The sequence below is a fragment of the Hippocampus bargibanti genome, linkage group LG09 (genome assembly GCF_051943395.1).
Source record: "Hippocampus bargibanti isolate YZ-2025 linkage group LG09, ASM5194339v1, whole genome shotgun sequence".
Taxonomy (NCBI): Eukaryota; Metazoa; Chordata; class Actinopteri; order Syngnathiformes; family Syngnathidae; genus Hippocampus; species Hippocampus bargibanti.
Window position 1 is genome coordinate 4,597,926 of NC_142742.1, and position 25,252 is coordinate 4,623,177.

Genomic DNA, 25,252 nt, shown 5'->3' on the forward strand with positions numbered 1-25,252 from the left:
AGTTGTGAAATTTACATTTCACAGCAGCAAAGTTATGAAAGATAGCTAGAGGCCAGTGCTAGCGACAGGTAAAGCTAGGGCTAGCTAGCTTTAACTATCTAGCTAGCTAGCTAGAGGCCAGTACTAACCCTAGTTAAAGCTAGCTTGAACTACCTAGCCCCAGATATCTTACACTAGTTAGCTCTAACTAGCTAGAGGCCAGTGTAAGACAACACTGACTCAGTCTTAATCTATTTGTACTTTACTGCAAAGCTTAATGGGAAGAAAATAGGAAGTAGAAGTTCAAGAAACATACTAAAATATATCCAATAATCGTTCAAAAGCAACATTTGCAGTTTCGTCATCATGATGACAACTCCACTATCTGCTGTAGCGAGCAGTGCGAGCCTTAGTTAAAGCTAGGGCTAGCCAGATAGCTTTAACTAGCTAGCTAGAGGCAAGTGCAAGACAACACTGGCTCAGTCTTGTACTTTACTGCAAAGCTTTGTGGGAAGAATATAGGAAGTAGAAGTTGGAGAAATATACTAAAATATCGCCAGAAGCAACACTCGTAATTTCGTCGTCATGATAACGACTCCTCTATCTGCTGTTATGACACAGAAACAGCAAACAGACATCAATGGAAATATAGTCTGATTTTTTTTTTTTTTTTTTTTTTTTAGTAAGCTTTAATGGGTTCTAAGGCCTTTTGAGAGTGGCTCGTCCATGGTCGGGTGAGAAGTAATGGCGGATCAGTTGAACAAAAGTAAAATAGACTGCTATTAATGGCCTTGTGCCTCATCGCCTTCTCGGTTGCTCAAGTCCATTAATTCCTGTTGCAACAATTGTTTCTGGATGCACTTAACAGGCTTTGGACACTTGACAGAGACCATTGCTGCCGTCCAAGTGGGATGTTTGCAAGCGTCTCCCGTTTCATCGACTTCTTCTTTTGCGCCTCTTCCAACATTTTGGCTAGCTCAAGACTAATATGTCATATTTTGCACTTTAAGGATTATTGCATTGGCAGTTTGAGGAGTTGTGGCTCTGAATTTTGTTGATCATGACCGTTTTAATCATGTAACTGGAAACAGGAAAACCAGACTTTCAGACATTTTCACTTCAAACATACTAGCGTCAATCTTAAAATCATTCTTGAGACTGTTGGAAAGCGAATTAAATGATGAACCGTCAATGAAAAGGTTTCTTCAGCCGTCATCTGTTCTTCAGCCGTCATCTGTACTTCTTTGAAGGTGTCGGACGTTTTCACTCGTCATCCGAAAAACTTCGTGAGCTAACTAAATTGAGGTGATACCAGAGCGAATGGGGGAAATCAGGGCCATTCTTAGAACATAATCAGACAAAACAAAAGAAGCAATCAAATTAGCTTCAGGGAATAGTCCACTGCTCCTCCCAACCTTTGAGCAGGGACCTATCAAAGCAGAGGTCTGGCACTGCCACCTCTGTCCATTAGAAATATACAATATATAGGGCCAGAGCTACCAGCGAAACTTTAGATCACTGACAAATGTTTTCGGATGAGGAGCGAAACATCCGACACCTTCAAAGGAAGTATAGACGACAGCTGAAGAAACCTTTTCATCGATGGCCCACTCCTGTACGACTCTGAGAGCATACACAGACGAAGTGACGAACCCCACAAAATGCAAACATTCCGTTGACTTTGGAAAAGATGAAACATTCCCATAAAGATTCCAGTTAGTTTATGGAAGGACATGACAGATATGACTTTAGCATTTAGCATTTCTCCACTGTGAGACTAATAAAGGCATATCCAATCCAATCCAATCCAATCTCCCATCACGTTAATCTACAGGTGTGGCCCATAAATCGGCTCCCTCCGACTCTGCCCGGATGCTCCTCTTTGTCATGAAAGATTGATCTGACATATTAGAGCACAATACCTTCTCCGCCGAGAGCGAGGTAGGGAGGAATAGGAGTGGATAATATCACAGGAAGCAGACATCTCATGAGTCCAAACCTCTTAAAGTCCTTAGTGGAGAGTACAATAATAGTCCATTGTGCTTCCAATAGAACAAAGGAGTTGTACATGTTTTTGTTTGTTTTGTTGTTTCATAAAAGGGATGGTGGAATGACCCCCCAAAAAATGATGACTGAGTTGTCCTTTAACTCACTCAGTGCCAGACAATGTGCAAAAATGTGTCCACTCCAGTGCCATGGTTTTTGTCATTTTCACTCAAATTGTAGGACACACATCATATTGAGTTTTAGGACAACATAAACTTTCAATACAGCGTTAGAAACCTTAGACTCCGAGGTTACTAATTCCCAAGTTATTTGGGTCGGGACTTATCTAAGCTTGAAATGGGGGCTGCTGTACAAAATCAATACATACATATTGATTTATATAGCGCTTTCACAATTATTGCAAAAAAAAATCTGAAATTCCAGAGAATAACACAGGATATGATGCAAAACACACCAGAACCAAATTCAGACAAATATTAAATGGGAAGTTTAACTGAAAAAAAGAATACAAAATACACATCCAGGAAAAACATTAATTATGGGGAAGGAAATCACAATTATAAAGTAGAAGAGTAATATAAATATTGGCCAAAAATAGAACATTTACATAACAACAAAAAATATATGATATAAATTAACTCATTCACTACCAGACGATGTGCAAAAATGTGTCCACTCCAGTGCCAGGGTTTTTGTCATTTTCACTCATACATCAGGACCCACAGAAGATTGACTTTTAGGACTACATAAACATTCAATACAGCATTAGAAACTTTCTTCTTTCATCAGTAATAATAATAATAATAATAATAATAATATGAATAATACATTTCATCGTTATTCTTGCCATGCTTTCATCCTTACTTAGCATATAACGCGTGTGAGTGGCATTCATATTCATTGTTTTAATGAAGGTCACCCGGAGGAGCAGCTGGAATCATCCTCTTTGTGGAAAACACCAGCAGTGGCTAAGTAGCCGCCTGCCGCGTTCCAAGCCGAAGCGATCCAAAGCACCATATGCTCCTTCGCCCGCCACCAGACACTTTTTGCAAATGTGTTGCCACAGCGAGTTTCAGCCAAAGCGCATTTAGAAATGTTTCTTTTTTTAACTCATTCACTGCCATTCCTGAATTTATTCAGGAATTGAAAAGTGTGATGTGGAGCGCCATTCCCAAATTTGTTTAAGTTATGTTTTTTCTTGCTGGGGGAGTGCTGATAAAGCGCTGGTCAGACCTCTGGCAATGGTTTTCTCTTTCACAAGGGGGGGACGGCATTTGCCTTTTGTCCATGTTAGCGCTTTGTTACAGTTTCATCTGTTGTTAAAGAGCTATATAAATCAATATCTATGTATTGTATTGTATTGTTTTTTGGTCAGCCACCCCCATTTCAAACTCTGATAACTCCAGACCCATATAACTTAGGAATTAAATATTTTTTTCTGATAACAGAAGAGAATCTAAGATTTCTTACGCTGAATTGAATGTTTATGTAGTCCTATCACCCAATATTCTGTGAGTCCTGCAATTTGAGTGAGAGTGACAAAAACCCTGGCACTGGAGTGGACACTTTTTTCAATTAATGAGTTAATCCGGAATATTAGAAGTAACTCACCAATGAGTGAAGTGACTGACAATATATAAAAAAAAATCCAGATAACTGAAACATGACCACATAAAATGATTACCCCCCACGAAGAGCAGATCATTCAGGTGGCTCATCCCAAAATTCATCCCACCCTCGCCCACCCCAAATGTCCTGGACCATGTCTAATGTTGAGTTAGCGCCAGTGGCTAATGAATTAAAAGAAGCTAGGATAATCACTGTATCACTTCCAAAAAGTTAAAAGCGGAATGAAAAAGTGCACCCTGCCCTCACCCCCCATCTGGTCTCTCCATGCAGCAGGAAAGCAGCTGGGAGTTGTGCAAATGATATTAATCTATGATATCATTCTTCCTCTGCTTTTGTGCAGCAGGAAGAACAAGTTGGGAAAAAAATGAAACAAAAAAAAAAATAAGATAACCTCAATCATTACTTTCATCACTTTACCTCCCGAGTGTACAAACAGAACAAGCCTGATTATATATTTTTTTTTTCTCGCTCTCTGCATAAATCACACAACATATCCAGCCCAAAGCCTTTATCGAAGTGAATATGTGTTCTGAGTTAAAGAGATTTGAGTGAGCTTTACTTATTTTTAAGGGAGGCGGCTCAGGCATACTCTTAGTATGAAATACCAGAGCTGGTCTCACCACAGCGGTGGCTCAGCAGTGTGCAGTCCCCAGGCTGTGCGGTGGCATTGCCTCCAGAGGGGGTGTCGATAGATGCCATGGTGCCAACCCACATCCCGTCTAACCTTTTTTTCACCCCTGGCTCATTGCAAAATGTCCTTAAGTTTTAAATGGATCTGGATAGAAAACACAGTGAAATTTGGACTTGTTTCAACTTCATTGATAGTTCAAAGGCAAGATTAGCTCGAATTGATAGAAAGCTAGCTAGCTTGCTAATGGATAGCTAATAAATAGGTAATAGCCAGATAGCCGACAGCTTACAGCCAGCCAGCTTGACAGCTAATAGCTAGCCAGCTAGGTAATGGATAGCTAATAAATAGCTAATAGATAGCCAGATAATAATCGCTGAATATAGCCAAATAGCTATCCCAATATTTTTTTGCACGACTGGAAAACTGCGCTGATAGCTTCTGAGTGGCTAACTACCAAATTCTTGGACACAATGTTTTGGTTTTGATATTTTGACATCAGTCCCAAAGTTGAATTCAGCTTTTTGCGTTACTACAGATATTGAATCAAATGGGAATCAAATGACATCGAGACAACCTCCACGAGACCGTGTCTAAGGAGAACAGCTGGGAAAAGGAAATGAGGTCTAGAGACAGACTTGAAATGTAATGTTTTGAAACATCATCGCGTGTTTTCACTTCCAAAGGGCTTTGAGGGAGCGTTACCATCACAGTGACTTATAACTGAAACCCGTCACATAAAACACTGCAAACATTGAACACAAGTTTTTAAGGTCAATGATCTTTTCTCAAACAACTTGTGTCATTTTTATATAAATTCTAAAAAAACAGTCACGATTAAAATGTCTGCCTTGTTATATGTCAAACCCGTTTAAAGGACAACCGACTCCTGCAGACAAGTTGTGTCCATAATTTGTAAAATCGCTTCAAATGACTTCTTCTGAGCGTATTTTACAAAGATTCCACCGCATATAGCTATATTTTACGTTTCAAGACTCGCGCTGAATATTCCGGAAGTCTTGTTTTTGAGTTGGTGACGATTCCTGACGTCACGGAAGGAACACCCCTGACCGAGAAAAGAACACACAATGCATTTTGCGGTACTTTGTTTGGTCTGAAAACTTCGTGTTGATGGCGAAACTAGAAGGAAAACACGTAAATAACGCAATGGTGAATCGTTGTGTGTTGCACCAAGACAACTATTTCATATTTGCTGACACAAATTCCCAGCAGACAAATCAGCCCATTTCCAACGGAGTTTGGCGCCATCTTCTGCATTTTCTGGGTGCAACATTTCTATCCAGATGCCTCAAAATGACAGGGAATAGCTTCTTTAATCGATTGCAGACATTTATGCTTTCCTCTTCAGAACTATTTGAATCATATTCATAACTGGATGAGTAACAAGAAAGCATCTTCTCCGAATCTGAAGCCATTGTTTTGCTTCTTGAGCAAGGCAAGACGTTTTGGCGTGACACCACGAACAAGGGGGCGGGACCTGCTGAAACTGACCACTTCCGGTTTGAATTTTAAGTACTTTTTAGACACTTTAAGTAATTTTCATTGGCGTTTTGCATTTGACTAAAAATATCATCCTGCGTGTTTTGGGTATTTTAGATGCTATACAACGTTTTTCTGATGTCAATTAGGAAACAAAAAAGTTATGTCGGTTGTCCTTTAAATAATGTTTGCTTCCAAGAATTTAGTTAACATCATCCTGAAAGCATGACCTGTCCAGGAATGTACTGTACCTTGTTTTGATATATCCCAGTTTATTCCACGTTTACTGTGCAATGACAACCAGAGCGTTTTTCATGACGTCTTCTCGCAATGAAACATTCTCCAGCGTTTTGGCACGTTGTACTGTGCATATAGGCAGATTTTCCAAATAAGGCAACGATTCCTGCTTGGAAAATGCCCTTGAATCAACCAATGATTTATTTGAGAGGCTTCTGTTCTATGTAAAGGGGTCAAATTTACTCTTTTGAAACATGAAACAAAATATATGAGAGCTCAAAGTTCACAGCCAAAATCCAACGGAGTTCTTACAAAAGAATGGAGCAGTGGAATGCTTCTAGAGAAAGACCCATTCATCTCGTAGCAAACATCACAGAGCGAAAGAATGCTAAAGTCAGAGCCCTGGTGTGATTAAACATTCGCTCGTATCCTAGAGCCTGATCTCCAAAGGAATGCATTGTGTATGTGGACTTGGCGCGGCTTGAATAGCGGCTGTATGAAGTGGCCCAAGGGGGGTATAAGGTGATGGACAAACTTCATCACATGTATGTCTATCTGACTTGAACATGAGTTTTCCAGGTGAAGCGATGCAACCTTGACACAATGACTTTGGTATTGCGATTATCCGAATCGTGTGTTAGTATCTGCGTTAACTATTCAGCGTCTCCTTTGACTGACGTTGCCTTTGTTGTCCAATCTTTGGTTGTTTCTTTTGATCAAAACACACGAAAAAAACTTACGAACGAAATACGTTCCGAACGGTCGTTCGTAAGGCGAATTTGTTCATAGGTTGCTTCAGTGCGATATTTTGTATGGAGCATATGTTTCGGGCTTATATCAGTATTTTAAGTTTTATATGAATATGTTTAAGGAAGATATGTACACGTACAACTGGAAAAAATACTACATATGTTACTACAAAAATGTTCGTAAGTACCGCTGTTTGTAACTCGAATGTTTGTAAGTAGTGGCGCGTCTGTATTCTGTGGGTCCTGGAATTTGAGTGAAAATGACAAAAAAAAAACCCTGGCACTGGAGTGGACACATTTTTGCACATTGTCTGGCAATGAATGAGTTGAAAACAAGGTAAATATAGCGAGGTTTCACTCTTCCCAACAATGGTCATTTACCCTTTTTGAACCATCGCAACCGCACATTTTCAGAGAACCGACCGAATACAGCAGCTTAGTTTATCACCGTGTCTCCGCGGACTATTTAATTGCCCCTACATTCAACTCCCGAAGAGCTAATAGCTCACCGAGGTACACGCAGTACAATCGAGCGCTAATGTCTTGTCACTGCGCGGCAACCATTCCGCCTAGAAGCAGACTTATAACACAGGCGTCGCAGTGCTCACAGCTCTCAAGAGGCCTTTTGTTCCACGCCGCCAATGCTAGTCTCGCCGATGCTGACGATGAATCCGCTTGGCAGCTTCTCTCAAGAAGGGCCTCAGCAGTGTTGGATGGTGTCGACCTTTAAATTCTAAAACACTTGGATGACTACCCACGCCTTCTATGCTTTATTTTTCATCCCACTTGAACTCTGCTAGCAATTTGTCTGCTAATGAGCGAACGAGAACAATTCAAGTTAATGTTTCCCAAAAAAACGCATTTGCGTCTGCAACCATGTACTCGATGTTGAAATTAGCGCCGTTAGCTCCTTTTCCATCATACAAAATTGCGGCGGAACAGAAGGCCATTTTCCGGTCGTGCGACATTTAAATAGCAGCCGTTGGCAACTCCTGACTGGCCGCGTATTGAAATGATATCCGGGCTCGTCTGCCGTAAAGATCCACTTGGTGCAACGGTAACGTCGTCCAACTAAAGCACTTTACGTACACCGAGTGGATAAATGTCACACTAAAAATTAGGATGAAAATATGTACGATGACTTCTTAACCTATTTGGCCAGGGAAATTATTGATGTGCCTTTCCGTAGGCCTGAATACTGTCATTGTCATTTCGTCGTTCGCCATCTGTTTCCTGCATCGGATCGTCTTTGCTTCACGCCAGGATTTACCCGTTCCGATGTGATAACATGGAAACGCTTCCCTTGATTTCCCCCAATGCGAGTCTGATAATATTTCCACAATGAGAAGCTGAACATTTGTCCCAAATAGAATTTTTGCCTTTGGGCTGTGACTATCAAAGCCGAACACAACATAAAACTAATCCACTGGTGGAAGTGGCTCCATGTCTCGGGAAAAGAAACCTCGATATGGACTTTTGCTGACAGCGAGCAAGCGTGGGAACCATCGTGCTAGTCATTGTCACTCCCAGGCTTTCACAGGTGCTACGTCTGAATCAATTAGCTGCGAGTTTGGTGTGATATTACTACACATCCACTAGAGGGTGCAGTTGGCCATAAAATGACTTGAAGAAACAAGAAATACTGTCATTAAACTATTCGAGTTTTCACTATGAACGTGTGGATTCATAATAACCTCATAAAATCACAATATTTTCTATTTTTACTAGCTTCGGAGCTGTCTAACTTTAATGATGTCCATCTATTCTTGAAAAGTCCATCTTGAAAATGGCTTTAACAGTATATCTGCAACCAAATCCATTTCTTCTTCTCTTTCAGCCATTGTGACTTGATAAAACCGCTATTAAATCAACACAACAATATATTTGCTTATGCAGCTTGCTACAGATACAGTGTGCTAGCTCTGGCCAGTATGCTCTTATCACCTAGCGGCTAGTGATACTATGATTGACTAGTGACTAGCCATTCATGTGACGTTTCCAACATCTTCCAGCAGTCCTTGCGTTACCAACCGACACTCTGAATGGTTAAAGCAACAGTTTCATTGACATTGATTTTTAAACTCAAGGGCCTGCAGTACTGATTGTGAAGGCGTCCAGGTCGATTTCTGACCATCGTAACAAATGATGACTGAAATATGATTGGTTAAATGCTTAAATATGAGTCTGTGATTCAGATATTTTTAGGCCAGCATAGAAGGCCTTGCAGGCCCTGACTGCCCACCACTGTTGTCATTTGATTTATATAATAACGGCTTTTAACAATGAAGCATATGAGGGAAAAGCAGTCTGGGTTGCATTTTGTGTTTATTACAGTAAAGTCTCGTTATATCGATATTCAAGGGAGTCCGAAAAAATATCGATATAACCGGGACTATCGATATATCCGACCCTGTTTGCATGTAATTTTCTCCGTGCGTGCATAGAAATAGTATCGATATAACCGGGACTATCGATATATCCGATATCGATATAACGAGACTTTACTGTATTTTACTTTAACTGTTTCATTCTAAAGCCACATGTATTGTATTTTATTGTATTCCCTTTTGTATGCCATTCTCCAATTTTAAAGTGCGTTCGCATACAACCTGAGCTCACTCTCAACCAGGAAATCGGTTTGTCATAAAGATGATTAATATTTGCTGTCAAGCAAGCTTTGAGCGTGTACCCTGCGAGGTTTTGATTGATTGTTTCGGTCAAGTCGTAACTTTTAAATCATTGTTTAATATTTTCAAACTTCAAGGACAAAAAGTGAAAGTCAACTGAACGTGAAAGTAATTTGAGAGCTTCAAAGTTGTCTGGCACTTTTTAAGACCTCGCTGTGGGATTGTTCTGTCACCTTCAGATTAGTCATTTGCCAACAAAGTGTCAGGTAGCGCGACACTTCCTATTTAGCGGAATAAAACAAACAGTGAAACGGGGCTGCCGGCGAATATGAAGTGACTAACGTGTTTTCACTGTTACATAACCGCATTTCTAATCCTCGGGCCTTTGTGTGTGTTTACAATGCAAAGTCGGTGAATGTGTAACGAGCCGTACTGAATGTTTCTTTTCATATCTTTGGAAAGTGTCCGATTTGCGCTCAGATCCAATATCGTAGGAAGATTTTTGGTGGGCCAGACTGAAAGTGAAATAAATACGATTGCAGGAAAGGGAGTGCAACGTGCATGTGGATGCTTGAAAAGCAGATTTTGGCATAACGTCTGGGCTAATTTTGTGATTTTTCTAACCATTTTATTTATTTATTTATTTATTTATTTATGTATTTTCTTTATTATGAAAAGGTTTCTGCAGCCGTCATCTGTACTTCTTTGAAAGTGTCGGACGTTTCGCTTCTTATCCAAGAAACTTCGTCAGCAAACTAAAGTCTTACTGGTAGTTTAGGCCCTATATATATATCCCTATTGTCCAGACATGGCGGTGCCGGACTCTGCTATGATAGGTCCCTGCTCTAAGGTTGGGGGGGAGCAGAGGACTACTCCCTGCAGCACCACTGATTGTTCCTATTGTTCTGACTAACGACTGGCCTGATTGCCCCACCTCCATCGGTATCACCTCATCAGTATTACTAATCCTATTTTGCCTAAGCAGGCTGTTGTACGAACGATCCAAATTGAACCTCACCCCACCATATCGGTTTAATGAAGGATTTAGCTGTTTTATGAAAATCGCTTCTTTTACTCCCCTTTCAAACCATCTATGTTCTTTCGCTAAGATTTTAACCTCATTGTCGTCAAATGAGTGGTTGCTAGCTTTTAGGTGCATATGTACTGCCGATTGAGGCCCACTAGTATTATCCCTGCGATTTTGATAGTCTTTTTTGAGAATTTGTTTAGTCTCCCCAATGTACTGCTCTTTTCAATTTTCATTCTTACAATGTATTGAATAAACTACATTACTTAGTTTTTCATTTGGCAGCATATCTTTTGGATGCACTAATTTTTGCCTTAGTGTTTATCGGTTTGAAATAAGTAGGAATTTTGTGTTGCCAAAGGACTCTTTGTAGTTTTTTTATCAATCAATATGCATTTTATTTTGTACAGGCGCCCCCATTTCAAGCTCAGATAACTCCAGTCCCATATAATTTAGGAATTAACTCTTTTCTGATGAGACTAAGGTTTCTTACGCTGCATTGAATATTTATGTAGTCCTAAAACTCAATATTCTGTGGGTCCTGGAATTCGAGGATTTGACAAAAACTCTGGCATTTTTGCATGTCTGGCAGCGAATGAGTTAACCTGGGTTGTTGGTGGAAATCCCAAGAATCTTGACCATATGTGCGTGAACGTACGCACAAATGGTCAAGTAGGGGAATGTCTGTATTCTGTTGGTCCTGGAATTCGAGTGACAATGACAATAACCCTGGCACTGGAGTGGGAGTGAATGAGTTAAAATGATATATACATATAATTTTTGTGACTTGATAATTTTTCACTGAATTTGTTGTCATACCCTTTGCCCTTTACACTTCCAACGCTAATGTTTTTTTTTTTTTTTCGTTTGAAACCATATGACGCGTTCTGGTGGGGCTCCCCTGATACGTGTTTCCCCTCTTAGTTTCACCTTGTGTTTACAAAATAGCTTTTAATAATCTTTTCCGTTTCGCAACAGCCAATTTTCCCGGTTCATCAGGGAAAACATTTATCAGAGCTCTGGCTTCTCTTCAACGACCGCTACCACAGATGTAACAAATTATTCTGTTGTGAATTTGAGTAACTTTAGTGTCATCAGTCCTCTCCTACGCCGTTCCATTGGATCCAGCTGTCAATTTTTTTTTCACCTCATCGATTTGGTCATGCTTGTGGCTTTCCGGCAGCCTTTGTTCCTTCCTGTGACCGCAAGCCAACACCTTGCGCATTAGCTGCAGCTGTCCAAATGGACACGCAAAACATCCCCTCGCTCGCCGGGGAGCTCGCTCACTGAATCCATCACCTGATGCAACAATGGGCCCTGCCTATATTTGTATAAATCAAATCTAAAGAAACAGCCAGCAGAACCGGCGAGATCCCCGCTTTGCATGATGGAACGTAACGTGATGTGACCCGGCGAACCGTTGTGACTTTTGTAGAGCGGCGTTATGGCGCAACGGTGGAGGAAAAGTGACCCGAACACTTACTCTTATCTGAGGCGACACAATAGTTGACCGGATGGCGGAAACGGAGGTCTACTCGCTAGGTCATAAAAGCAATAAAAGGAACAAATGAAGTACAACATGAGCCCGGGTGATCTGTAAACAAACATGGACGTCCAGAGGATGTGTACATAATATTGTCAGATTGTAGCCAATTTGAGGACAAGGAGATGAACGGCGTACTTCCAAAATATTTTGCACTCTTGTTGTTGATTTTGATCGACCAAATAGGGAAATCACACATCAGTTTTTATTGAGGGTGTCAAACCAATTTATCATGGGCCACGTTGTAGCAATGTCACTCCTAGGCCTTCAGTAGTGCTATGTCTGTATCACTCGACAGCTGCAAGTGCGAACTTACGAAATACAGTAAAGTCTCGTTATATCGATATCGGATATATCGATATCGGATATATCGATAGTCCCGGTTATATCGATACTATTTCTATGCACGCACGGAGAAAATTACATGCAAACAGGGTCGGATATATCGATAGTCCCGGTTATGTCAATATTTTTTCGGACTCCCTTGAATATCGATATAACGAGACTTTACTGTACTGTCATTAAACTGTTCTGATTTTTACTATGAACGTGTGGATTCACGATAACCTCATAAAATTGCAATATTATTTGTTATTTTTGCTAGCTTCAGAACTGTCCAATCTTTCTCCATGATCTGCATCTATTCTTGAAAAGTCCGTCTTGAAAATGGCTTTTAACAGTATATCTGCAACCAAATCCTTATCTTCTTCTCCTTCAGCCATTGTGGGTTGACAAAACCGCAATTAAATCGACAAAAAAATATATTTGCTGATACAGCTTTCTACAGATACAGTGTGCTAGCTCTGGCCAGTATGCTCTTATCACGAGCGGCTAGTGATACTATGATTGGCGAGTGACTAGCCAATCAGAATTTGCGAAAACTTTGACGTTTCCAGCGCCTTCAAGCAGGCCTTGAGTTGCCTATTCGGTCTCTGATTCGTTAAAGCAACTGTTTAATCGACACATTTGATACTCCGGGGCCTGCAGAACTGATTGTGAAGGCATCCGGGTCGATTTCTGACCCTGGTACCAAATGATGGCGTAAATGTGATTGGTTATATGCTTAAATATGAAAACACACATCTGGAAGCAGCACAACAGGGGAAAAGTAATGAAAGGAAGCTGAAAGATAATTTGGAATTATTTAATGAAGAATTCATGGAGAAAATATAATTCACATTAATCTGTGATTTAGATGTTTTTAGGCCTGCAGAATAGGCCCACCGTTGCCGGACCTGTTGCACGCCTAGTGTTGCGTTGTGATATTTTCTTGATCCTAAGTCAAAACTTTTTCATTTGTAATTCAAAGCGTTTTATTTTGTATGTTTTAACAGTGACAAATAAGAAGCCAACCCACGTCTCCATCACCAAAGTAAAACAATTTCAAGGATCGTCCGCCTTTGTCAAACGCTCCCACTGGATGATCGACCAACTACGGCAAGTCAACGGCATTGACTCCCATAAAGTAAGCAATGGTCCAATTCCATTTCAGACATTTACTTTCTCAAACTGTCATCTTTGAACCACAAATCTTCACCATTACTCTAACCAAGGACTCCCCCGAGTTTGACCTGACGTTCGATAACGCCTTTGACCAGTGGGTTGCCGGTTCTGCGGGAGAAAAATGTACCTTTGTCCAGATTCTTCATCACACCTGCCAACGTTACATTCCCATGCGGAAACCAGAGTTTGTCAACTGTCAGTCCAAACTGCTTGGAGGTGAGACTCTTGAGTGGGAGGGGTGTCTTGATTTATGCAACTTTTGTTTTTCAAATGTGTTCTGCTACCTGATTTGAATGGATTCATTGATGGTTATTAGTATGTGAGCAATTATTCTAGGGTATTCAAATTCAAGGCAACAAAACGGAGCTATTTGTTCAACTGTGGCCACCATCCACTTGGAATTCTTTCTGCTCAGTACTTGCCGGGAAGAGCTAAAATCCGCGGGCAATTGACAACTCGCTCATAAAAAGTTAGCAATTTTCTATTGAGGTTGCGAGAAAAAAAAAATCCATCTGTGACAGGAAGTTGAGCTCCAATCATTCACAACTTTAGTCTGATGCTCCTCTGGAGGGGGAGGGGGGGGTCATTATGACACTGCAGCTGAAACAGTTGTTCAAAAGACCACATTGACATTTTTTGAAGAAAAAAACAATTCTAATTCAGTGCCCATCCCTAATTCCAATCGCGAATGATTTAAAAAAATAACCCATTCACTGTGAGACATGTGCAAAAATGTGTCCATTCAAGTACTAGGCTAGTTAAAGCTAGCTAGTTAGCCCTAGCTTTAACTAGGGATAGCACTGGCCTCTAGTTAGCTAGCTAGTAAAAGGCTAGCCAGTCCTAGCTTTAACTTGTGCTAGCACTGTCCTCTAGCTAACTTTAGCTAGATTTAACTAGTTAGCTCGAGCTAGGTTTAACTAATTCACTGCCAGACGTGCAAATATGTGTCCACTCCAGTTCCAGGGTTTTTGTCATTGTCACTCAAATTCTGGACCCACAGAATATTGAGTTTTTGGAGTACATCATAATTCAATGCACCGTAAGAAACTTTAGACTCTCTTCTTTCATCAGAAAAAAAAAGTTAATTCCTAAATTATATGGGTCTGGAGTTATATGAGCTTGAAATGACGGTGGCTGTCCAAAAAAAACAATGCAAAACATACAGATTGGTTTATGTCAAAGTGAGCTTTTTTGTCAAATATGCTAATATGCATGACATACAGCATATATAGCGCTTTAAGAGCAGCGGAAGCTGTGACAAAGTGCTAACAAAGACAATAAGAAATACTGCCCCGTTGTGAAAGGGAAAAAACATTGCCAGAGGCCATGGCCCGCGCTTTATCGGCACCAGAAAACAAAATCCGAACAAATTCGGCAATGGCGGCTTATGTCATATTTTCAATTCCCAAATAAATTCTTGAAAAAGAGTTATTTCATCCCTTGTCTTAAAAAAATGGTCCAGTTCATAACCTCAAATATTCTATTCAGCAATATGTGTCGTTGTCTGACGCCCAACCAGCCAATCGTGTCATTTCCTGACCGCAAAGATGTTAAACGGTTTTGTTCATAAAGCCAGCAGGCGAAAGTAGCATCCTGCCCGGATGAATCCGATATTGATCTGTTTACCCTCAACTCTCATCTTTGAACACTGTTCCGCTTTTGTATTATTCATGAAGTTGTTAATCCAAACACCCCCCCCCCGCCACCCCGCACGCCACCCACACTCAGCCCGGCCAGTTTTTGGCTCTCGCCTGACTTTCATCAACCAAAGAGACAAACATGCCGAGTCACTTCATCTTCTCTCCGTGGCAGGGGTAAACGCTACGGAGCGCAGTTGCTTGTTGTATGCTAGCTAGGCTTTCTTTGTTGCCCTACAAAGACTATTCGTGAGTGGTTTTCACCCCCCAAGGGAGAGGGGAGCCGCTGCGTGTTCACGCGCCGCCATCTTGGGGAAAAAAAATAATAATAATAATTAATAATAAATAGAATTTATAAGCGCTTTTCAAAACTCTCAAGGACATTTTACAGGCACCGAATAAGAAAAACATTTTTTTTCTGCGGGTGAGCAGCGGCAGCCAGACGCACCAGCGGTCACTCAACTCGTACACCATTAAATGAAATATAAAATGGTCATCAGCACAATAATAATAATAATCATCATCATCATCATCATCATCATCACCATAATAAATGTATTCAATTTTTCTTCTGCTTCTTCTTCCTCTGCTTCTTCATGTTCTTGTGCTTGTTCTTCTACTGGTTCTTGTGCTTCTTCTTGTTCTCGTGCTTGTTCTTGTTCTTCTTCTGATTCTTCTTGTTCTTGTTCTTGTTCTTCTTCTGATTCTTCTTCTTCTTGTTCTTGTTCTTCTGATTCTTCTTCTTGTTCTTGTGCTTGTTCTTGTTCTTCTTCTGATTCTTCTTCTTCTTGTTCTTGTTCTTCTTCTGATTCTTCTTCTTCTTGTTCTTGTGCTTGTTCTTCTTCTGATTCTTCTTCTTGTTCTTGTTCTTGTTCTTCTTCGTCTTCTTCTTCTTATTATTATTATTATTATTATTATTATTATTATTATTATTATTACACCTCTTCTCTTGTTTCTGCTTGTGTGTCAATGACATGACCAAAGTTGCCTTGTGGCAGGAGCCTCCCAGGTTGCCAGCATTGCTGTCTACTCCAGTTTAAGTCTCACACCAGTGCAAAACAAAAATCATGACGCTGCTCAGGTGTGGGACCCTAACTGTGGGAGACTCTTATCGGCCGAGATGCGGCGTCGCAGAGGAAAACTGTGATGTGACTTGTCACTTTAAGTGGGTGGTAGGGATGTAGGGCAGGTTACAATCTGCAAGGCATTTCTAGTTTACCCCTAAAAGGTTATTTGTGAGTTATGCTCACTGCCTGGACCTTTCATTGTCAACCTGTGGCGCGGCTGACAAATGCCACACGCAGAAGGAGAATTGCATTCCAAAAGGGCAGCTCAAGACGGAGCCTTCTTTTGACAAATTCACTCAAGTCGGGACTGTAATGGGTGAAGGGATTGTAAAAGCACGATTGGATGGAAAATGAGGCAAAAGAGGGAAATGAAAGCGAGGGGAGGGAGAAGAGCCACCCAAGATTGTATTCGTAGAAGAAGAAATAACCAGAAAAGAGGAATCAATGTGTGGGGTGAGTGGGAGGACATTTTGCGAGGAATCATTATCAGCCAAAGGCCAGGAGGGGTGGTCATCTGCTACCAGGACATTTTAGCGAATTAAATCGCTGGTGAGAACAACATAGTTTATTTTGTTTAGCATTTCTCTGAAAACATCTCGATTTTGGAGATGTTCGGATTCCATTCGGCAGCGGTGATACATAAACTTATAGTTGCTGTATGTTTGCTCACTCTGAGTGGTCTTTTGAGTAGCCCAGAATGAGCCAGGACTGGCAAGCAATAACAGCAATAATAATACAGGTATTTTTATTTTTATTATTATTATTGCAGTAAAGTCTCGTTATATCGATATCGGATATATCGATAGTCCCGGTTATATCGATACTATTTCTATGCACGCACGGAGAAAATTACATGCAAACAGGGTCGGATATATCGATAGTCCCGGTTATATCGATATTTTTTCGGACTTCCTTGAATATCGATATAACGAGACTTTACTGTATTGCAATGTGGATTTGGAAAAATTTGGAGTTTGATGAGAACCGGTCGTAAATTAAAAGTGAGGAATATTTCAAAGCAAATGAATTTATCAAGTGGAGAAGAGCACAATGTTCCACGGAAGCCGTCTGATGTGTGTGATGGCTTGTCTCGCTCTTCCCTCATTTGAAAACGGGAATCTGAAGGTCCTATGACAATGCGCCATTCGTTAAGCAGATTAGTTCGGCGGAACTCCGTCAAGTGCAGATAAATGTTTGCTTGCCAATACGAATGTATGCAAAAAATAAAACACCCACGCACACATATATGAACGTCATGCCCCAAGCGATATCCTTGCACAGCAGTGATAAGACGCTACACCCTGGTGTACTCGGCCGTGTAGGCTCTTTAATTAACACTGCTTATAACGACCCTTCTTGAGGATGAACATGGCTATTTCCAATCTCTGATAGTCTGATGTTCATGCACTAAAGATGTGAGGTCTACGCGGTGACGCCCGCAATGCCGATAGAAAATCAGATTTTACCCTGAGGCAAAGTCTCCATTCTGTCAGCCTATGCGTTGGATCGGATGTTGTAAATACAGTAAAGTCTCGTTATATCGATATTCTCGGGAGTCCGAAAAAATATCGATATAACCGGGACTATCGATATATCCGACCCTGTTTGCATGTAATTTTCTCTGTGCGTGCATAGAAATAGTATCGATATAACCGGGACTATCGATATATCCGATATCGATATAACGAGACTTTACTGTATTGTAGTGGTTCATCATGCAAGAAACCTTAGACTCTCTTCTTTCATTAAAAAAAGGAATTAATTAATAAGTTATGGTTTTGGAATTATCTGAGCTTGAAATTGGGGCGGCTGTACAAAAATCAATACATACATATTGATTTATTTGGCACTTTCACAAATATTGCAAAAACAATCTGAAATTCCAGAAAATAAGACAGGATATGATGCAAAACACACCAGAACAAAATTATTCAATATAGCGTTAGAAAGTTTCGACTCTCTTCTTTCATCAGTAAAAAAAGTTAATTCCTAAATTATATGGCTCTGGAGTTATCTGATCTTGAAATGGGGGAGGTTTTACAAAATACAATGCATACATATTGATTCATATAGCGCTTTAACAAGAGCTGAAGCTGTAACAAAGCGCTAACATGGACTAAAGGCTGCCCCCTCGTGGAAGGGAAAAACATTGCCAGAGGTCTGACCAGCACATTAACCAAAACCCGAACAAATCCGGCAATGGCGCTTCGCGTCAGACTTTTCAATTCCCGAATACATTTGGGAATGGTAGCGAATGAGTGCCTTCAAAATAAAATATAAAGTAATGGGCATCAAGAGTGACACAGACGGATGTTTGTAACAGAGAACTGGGTGATTTTTCAGAATAAAACGTCTTTTAGATGTGAAAGCATTTAAGGATGTCAACTACTGTCATGAGAGATTTTCTTACAATATGTCACCGATGACATTTTTTGGTACATATTTCATCAATTGTCATAAATAATAATAATACATTTCATTTATAAGCGTCTTTCAGAACTCTCAAAGACCCTTTACAGTCACGGGATATTTTTTTCTGCGGGTAAGCAGCGGCAGCCACACGAGCCAGCGTTCACTCAACCCGGAAGGAACAAAGTTAAAAATAACAAATAATATGACAACACAAAGACACAGAGTCATTCATTCTTCAGCACTTTCTGTACCCTATTTGTGACATGAAGCTGTTCGAGATGAAAGAGAAGAGGATCAACGCGTCCTTTTCAGCAGTGGATCAGAGACATCATGGTGGAATGTGCACATCTACTACAAGCTAAATGTTAAAAGCAAACACAAAGCTTTAGCATCCGTTGACGATAAGAGATTGTCTCACAACTCCCGTCCCACGTAAATCTGCTTCAAATGTTTTTGACTTGCTTCTAACGGGCCACATAAAAAATGGGAACGGGCCAGATCTGGGCCCCCGGGCCTTGACTTTGACCCCTGCGATTTATCTGCCTACTAAGTTCAACTCCCTCAAAACTTGCTGCTGAGATATGTAGAAATTCACGGTTTAAGGGCATTTTTTTGCATAATCCACCAGGCTCATGCCCTCTCAATCAGTTCCTTCTTCACACAGCATCTCCCCCGCTGCCTGTCTGTAATTGCATCCCCCCCACGTAGGGTGAGGGGGGCCTCAGGGGAAAACAGAGGCAGAGCGAAGACAAACGTGATGGAGATGTGCTCCCCCGGCACACACTTCTGGAAGGGTCGGAAGGGGTTGGTGTGATTACGATGACTGGAGTATAACTTCCTGGCCTCCCTTGAAGGGATTCCGAGGGATCTGTCTCAAGTGCACTCAAAGAGGAATTGTTTCCCCAAACACAGGAAGTGGGCAAGAATGTCATAGCTCCGCTTGATGAATTGCTACTTCTGAAGGAATACCAGCTGTCCTGTATGTTGGATTATCTGGAAAATTCTCCCAGACACATTCTCGTGAAATGACAGATGACACCACAGCCCGTAACGGGGCAGCTGCAGACTTGCTCTTCCTCATCTCGCTGTTAGCATCACGCGATAGCATCGTTGACGTGCTGTAGACGGATTGCCTGTCAGGGCAAAACCTCTGCTTGGGGGGGTGGTTCCGTGGGGAGCTTCTGTGTAACATCTGAAGATACGTCTACTTTTAGTGCTGGAGGAGTCATCTACAAGGCGTTTCCGGCTAGGCTATGTTTAAACCAAAAACATACTTTTCTGAACTGCAAGGTTGAAAAATCAGAGTCCATGGCTTAAAGAAACAGGGTAACAAAACCATTTTCCGTACAGAGTTCAGCAAGGATTATGCAAGTTGCTTTCACGGGCCATGGAAAATAACGACACGGGCCAACTTTAGCCCCCTGGGCCTTATCTTTAACACCAGTGTCTTTGAAAATCACGAAATTTGATACAAAGCACCAAACTATTGAGACGCTGAGTCGATCTGACACATTCCAACATCAACCAACCCTCGATTTAACTCGAGCTCCAACACAATCAATGGCGTTGCCAATGGTGCCAACGGCGGCGACGATCGAGAATTTCCAATTTCCTAAAATGCTCCGATTGAAACGTAAACTTTCCTTTTCTCTCTTCCCCGATGGACCATAGGCAACAGTATTCTACACTCGGCCGCAGACAGCGTGACAAGCGCCGTGCAGAAGGCCAGCCAAGCTCTGAACGAACGAGGCGAACGACTAGGTCGGGCTGAGGAAAGAACCGCCGACATGATGAACAGCGCCGAACAGTTTGCTGTCACTGCACACAAGGTGAGGGATAAAATGTGCAAAGTGGGGACCTCACTTTGCAATTGTTGAATATCAGAAAGAGAGGAAGGAACACAGTCTGCTTTCTTTTTCACATGCTAAAATAAAAAATAAAATGATGTTTATTCCATATATTTAATGCACAGGGTTGTACAGTACAGCGAGACCTCAATTTACGAACTTAATTGGTTCCCAGACAGTGTGTAAGGCGAAAAGTGTGTATCTCCAAAAAAAAATTCCCATAGGGAACCATTAAAATGGGAATAATCCGTTCCCGGGTTTCCATAAAATATACTTTTCAACCAAATAAGCCTTAAAACTACACACAACATACCTTATTCTATGTATAATAAATGTGCTATTGTATTGTAATGAAAGAAATACACTGCATTGTATCATAAAGTCACTTTATTTACATTTGTGATGGTCATTTATGGCTTGATGGAATGGCGTTGGAGGTCGAAGGTCAAAGGGTATTGCTGTTTGGAAAGAGAGGCGCATTACATGAGGACTGTGATTAAAGAAATAAACTGCTGTAAAATAAAGTTTTATTTACCTTTTTGATGGTCGTTGATGGCTTATGGAAGGACAGTCACCTTCCATATGGACTGTTGGTAACTTAACCTCTGGAGCTGTTCGGTCGTGTGCTTCCGCCGAAGATCACTCCGCCAGCCGTGGTGGGTGTGTATTATGAAAATAGTGCTTATTATAAGGTTTAATTTTCATAAATTTGACGTTTGTAAGACGAAAAGTTTGTAAGTTGAGGTCTCACTGGATATGTATTTTATGTGAGGGTATTAATGATGATGACTACCTCGCTACGTCCCACATAATGTCTCCCGTTTCCCCTCATTGACACTTGGGATGCTCCCTCGCCTTCTGTCTCTTTGGTTTCTCCCGTCCGAGTACATGGCTTGCTTTTCCGTTTAGCGATTAGCATGCTAAATGATGGAAACGCCCAATTTGCAGTGTGGCTGATTACGATGGTTGCGCCACGGTTGTCTGTGTAATAGCGCAATGCCATCCAGGCAGACCCCGTTTGCACTTTGGCAGGCTTCATTGCTAATATTCATCGCCGATCTTTGACTACCATATGTATAAGGCGCACCCCACCTTGACTTTCTTCAAAACATAACTTATACGCAGGTGCGCCTTATATGTGAAGTAATATTGAGTCACAACAGGTCTCGCAACTACTTCCAGCAGCCACTGACTCCGTTTCCCTCCTGTAGAAGATGTAGTACGTAACCCCAGACTACACTGTCGCACCTTGGTGTGCCTTATATTTGGAAAACTTTCATTTATTCATATACTTACATTTAGAAAGCTTTTTTTCCATTCATTGAAGGGGCGCCTCATAGTCAGGTACACCTTATACAGTGATACCTCGGCTTACGAACGCTTTAGCTAACGACCTTTTTGCCTGACGAACGTTAAATTCACGAGAATATAATCTTGGCATACAAACTATTTTTCGGGAAAAACACGGAGTGCCACAATGAGTGATGTGTCGTTCGCTAACGAGCCGGTTCTTGGAGCTGGATCTCTGAAGTGAACGAATGCCATCAACGACCATCACAAAGTCAAATAAAACAACCTTATTCTACAGTACAGTTTTTCTTTAATTACAATACCATAGTAAATTTATTAGGCATAAAATAAGGTATATTTTGTGTAGTTTCAAGGCTTATTTAGTAGAAAATTATACTTTATAGGGACCTGGGAACGGATTATTCTCATTTTAATGGTTTCCTATGGGGAATTAATGTTTGGAATACACACTTTTCACCTTACACACACTTCCTGGGAACCAATTAAGTTCGTAAGCCAAGGTATCACTGTATATGGACAAAGTTTGAAAATACACCATGCATTGGATGTGCGCCTTATACCCCGGTGCGCCTCATACACCGGAAAATACAATATTTTGGAGTTTTCCTGCATAAGCCATCCAGATGACCTTGATGCAGTTTTTTTGGGTGTGTTTGGGACATTACTGGGGATGGGTGGTGGCCATCCCAAACAAGAAAAATTGGGGCTGAACGGTAAAATGGCTTTAAAGTAAAACCTCAAGGTGTTTCTTGGGATTGTCTCCAAAAATCCTAAGAACAGATCTGCCGCTCCTCCGTACTTGTAGAGCTGATCAAATGACATCACATTATTCCAAACACGTTTTTACTCTTTGATTTATTTCCCATCTGGGATTTCCTTCATTTCTCCTGATGCAAAACAGGCTTTCAAACTTGCAATTGGGGGATGGGAGTAATGCAGTTTTACTTTTCATAAACGGAACAGTAAGTGTATAATCAAATATTTGAGAGGGAGGGAGTCACATTTGATGCTTCTTTTCCGACAATTCCAAAATCAGTCATTCCCTTGTGATGCTCTACCGCCCTCATTCGTCTAAACTCAGAATTGCACCCTGCATTCATCCTGTTGGGCTCTGTGTGTCAAGTCCCAAGTTCTTATTTTCCTTTAGTCTTTTTTTTCTTCAAAGTGGTGGCGACAGCGAATCAGTGTCCTTCATCTACAGAAGTTTGATTGTCATGTTTGTTTTGGACAAACTTTTACGTCGGATGCCCTTCCTGACACAACCGGCTGTATTTATCAGGGTTTGGGACCGGCACAATAAGACGCTGGCTTGTGTCCCCTTGTGGCTACAGAACAAAAAAAAAGCAAATAAATGTAATAAAAAAATAAGAATCATCACACTGTCTGATTGGGCTTCACAAAAGCTTTTTAAAAATAAGAGAATCACTTATGTTCTATTGTTACACTTGTGTTCGATCGGAGATGGCAAAAGTAGGATAGTTATGCCAAGGTTAAATTTTCATAAATTTAACGTTCGTAAACTGAAAAGTTCATAAGCCAAGGGGTTGGTAAACCGAGGTATAACTCTACAAGCAAATAAAAAACAGCCCGTAATTGTCATGTTCCAGCTAGCAAACAACAGTCGTTTACTGAGTTCTGTTCGTAACGTCGTCGTTGTTTGCTTTACTGTGGCAAATATCAAGTTAAATTGAGTCCCTCATATTTAATCATATTTTCCATACTCATGTCTCACTGTGTTTTTCCCCGACAGCTTGCCATGAAGCACAAGTGCTAAAACAACCACTTGCCAAAGCCAACTCTCAAAGTCTTCGGGGAGGGCACTGCAGGAGGTTCTCTCTCGGCAATCGCCGCTCGCCAAAAACAGACAACTGCGGATTTTTGTTGCGTCATATTTCAGTGTTGAAGAAGACTGAAAACGGGTTGACCTAAAGGGCGGATGACCCGCTTCTATTCATGACAATTTAATGAAGAGGACCATTTTCAATGGTGGTTTAATTTGTTATTTATGGTGCGCGCAGATGCAAACATTCCTTTTTCAAGTTGATCCCATCTCAATATTAATAATTCGACAACACCCTGAGGGTGAAAAGCCTGAATTAATAATCACCTCCTTAGTGAAACAGAACATTTTCTGGGCCTCGATTTACGATTGATAAATTAACAAAATGCCCATCAGAGATCTCCTTCAGACTATTTGGGATGCGGCACGCTTTAAAGTCGACTCGTGTTCATTATTTCACAACTTGCTAAAGGACAACATAAAGAGTTTACCATTTATAATCGTAGGGAACTGTTTTTTTCCGCAGAACATGTGATTAACAACGTCCAAAATTTCAAGTTTGAGGTTCCACTGTGGATCACATTTCACAAACCACAAGCCAGACTGAAAATATTTATTCCAGTATGTATTATTATTTTTTTACTGTGAGACCATCCTGGCACTTGAACAAGATATTCAACTATGTACGTTTTTTTTTCGTTAGCTCCATGCGTGGCTTGGCTCTGCTCCGCAAAGCACGTCGTGTCAATCTTCTCTAGTCCGTGTTGTACAGATGATGACGCCATTCAACGCTTTTTTCGCACTTCAAAGTGCGCCGAGATGGCTGCTTCTGTAACAGTGTTCGCTCATCTAAACTTTTATCAAGTGGTGGGAAGCTATTTCACTGACTTCTGATCTATGTGATTTGAAATGTTTTTTTTTGTAATTGTCATTTTAAAATGACAGAAGAAAATGTCTGTTTTTTCAGCTTCCTCCGTCTGTCACTGCTCTTTTGATGTTTGTTTTGATAATAAAAAGAACTGTCTAATTCATTTCTGTATGCGTTTGTTACCACGAGTGTCACTGTTATTTCATTGTGCTGTTTAGGAAAGACATGAAAGTAGTATATTTCAAAATAATGTGATGCTTAGTTGTGTTAAATTCATCTTGTCTACTTGATACCTAATTTTCAACAGATTATTTTCTTACAGACAGTGTTTTAGGTGTTCAATTACCTTACATGTTTCGGTGTATACTTCTGCCTTCGCCAGAGTGTCACGGATGTTGTTGTGACGCGCCTTTTTCAGAAGAGAGCTGAAAAACACTAAGAAAAGAATCCGTTAAAAGTTAATGTGATTCTTGTCTACGAGGCAAGACTGCCCCCACGTGCTTGACTTAAAACAATTCGCCAATGTACCGTATTGTAAAATGCATTCAAACACACATTTAAAAAACAACGTTCCCCCCTCCCGTGTTATTTATGTTGCATTTCACCTTTAATTTAAAAAAAATATATTGACAAATGTTTGCAACTGTAACAAAAACATCATGCCATTTATTGTTTCTGACAAAAAAAAACATGACGGTTTCTATTTTGAACTTCATACGATTGTTTGTGTGTTTTCTAATGAAGAATAACCCATTTTCATTTTTGACCAATGTATTTTATTTTGGCAAAAATAGACGTTTAATTATTTCTTTTGACTAAATAACGTCTGATTTTAAAAACCACACGTTTATATAAGTGTGGTGCGATTTAGTACAAGTCCACTAGAGGCTACCATTAGCCA

At 40.7% G+C, this 25,252-nt stretch overlaps 1 protein-coding gene across 1 annotated transcript in view; it reads left to right on the forward strand.

Moving 5' to 3' along the window:
• Positions 1-24,514, forward strand: part of stxbp6 (syntaxin binding protein 6 (amisyn)) — a 37,964-nt gene extending 13,450 nt beyond the window's left edge. The window contains exons 3-6 of the mRNA XM_089004840.1: positions 13,261-13,391; positions 13,480-13,645; positions 20,217-20,374; positions 23,454-24,514. Of these exons, the coding sequence (XP_088860966.1) occupies positions 13,261-13,391; positions 13,480-13,645; positions 20,217-20,374; positions 23,454-23,477 (479 nt within the window). The 3' untranslated portion in view covers positions 23,478-24,514. The remainder of the gene's footprint in view (positions 1-13,260; positions 13,392-13,479; positions 13,646-20,216; positions 20,375-23,453) is intronic.
• Positions 24,515-25,252: the final 738 nt, after the last annotated feature.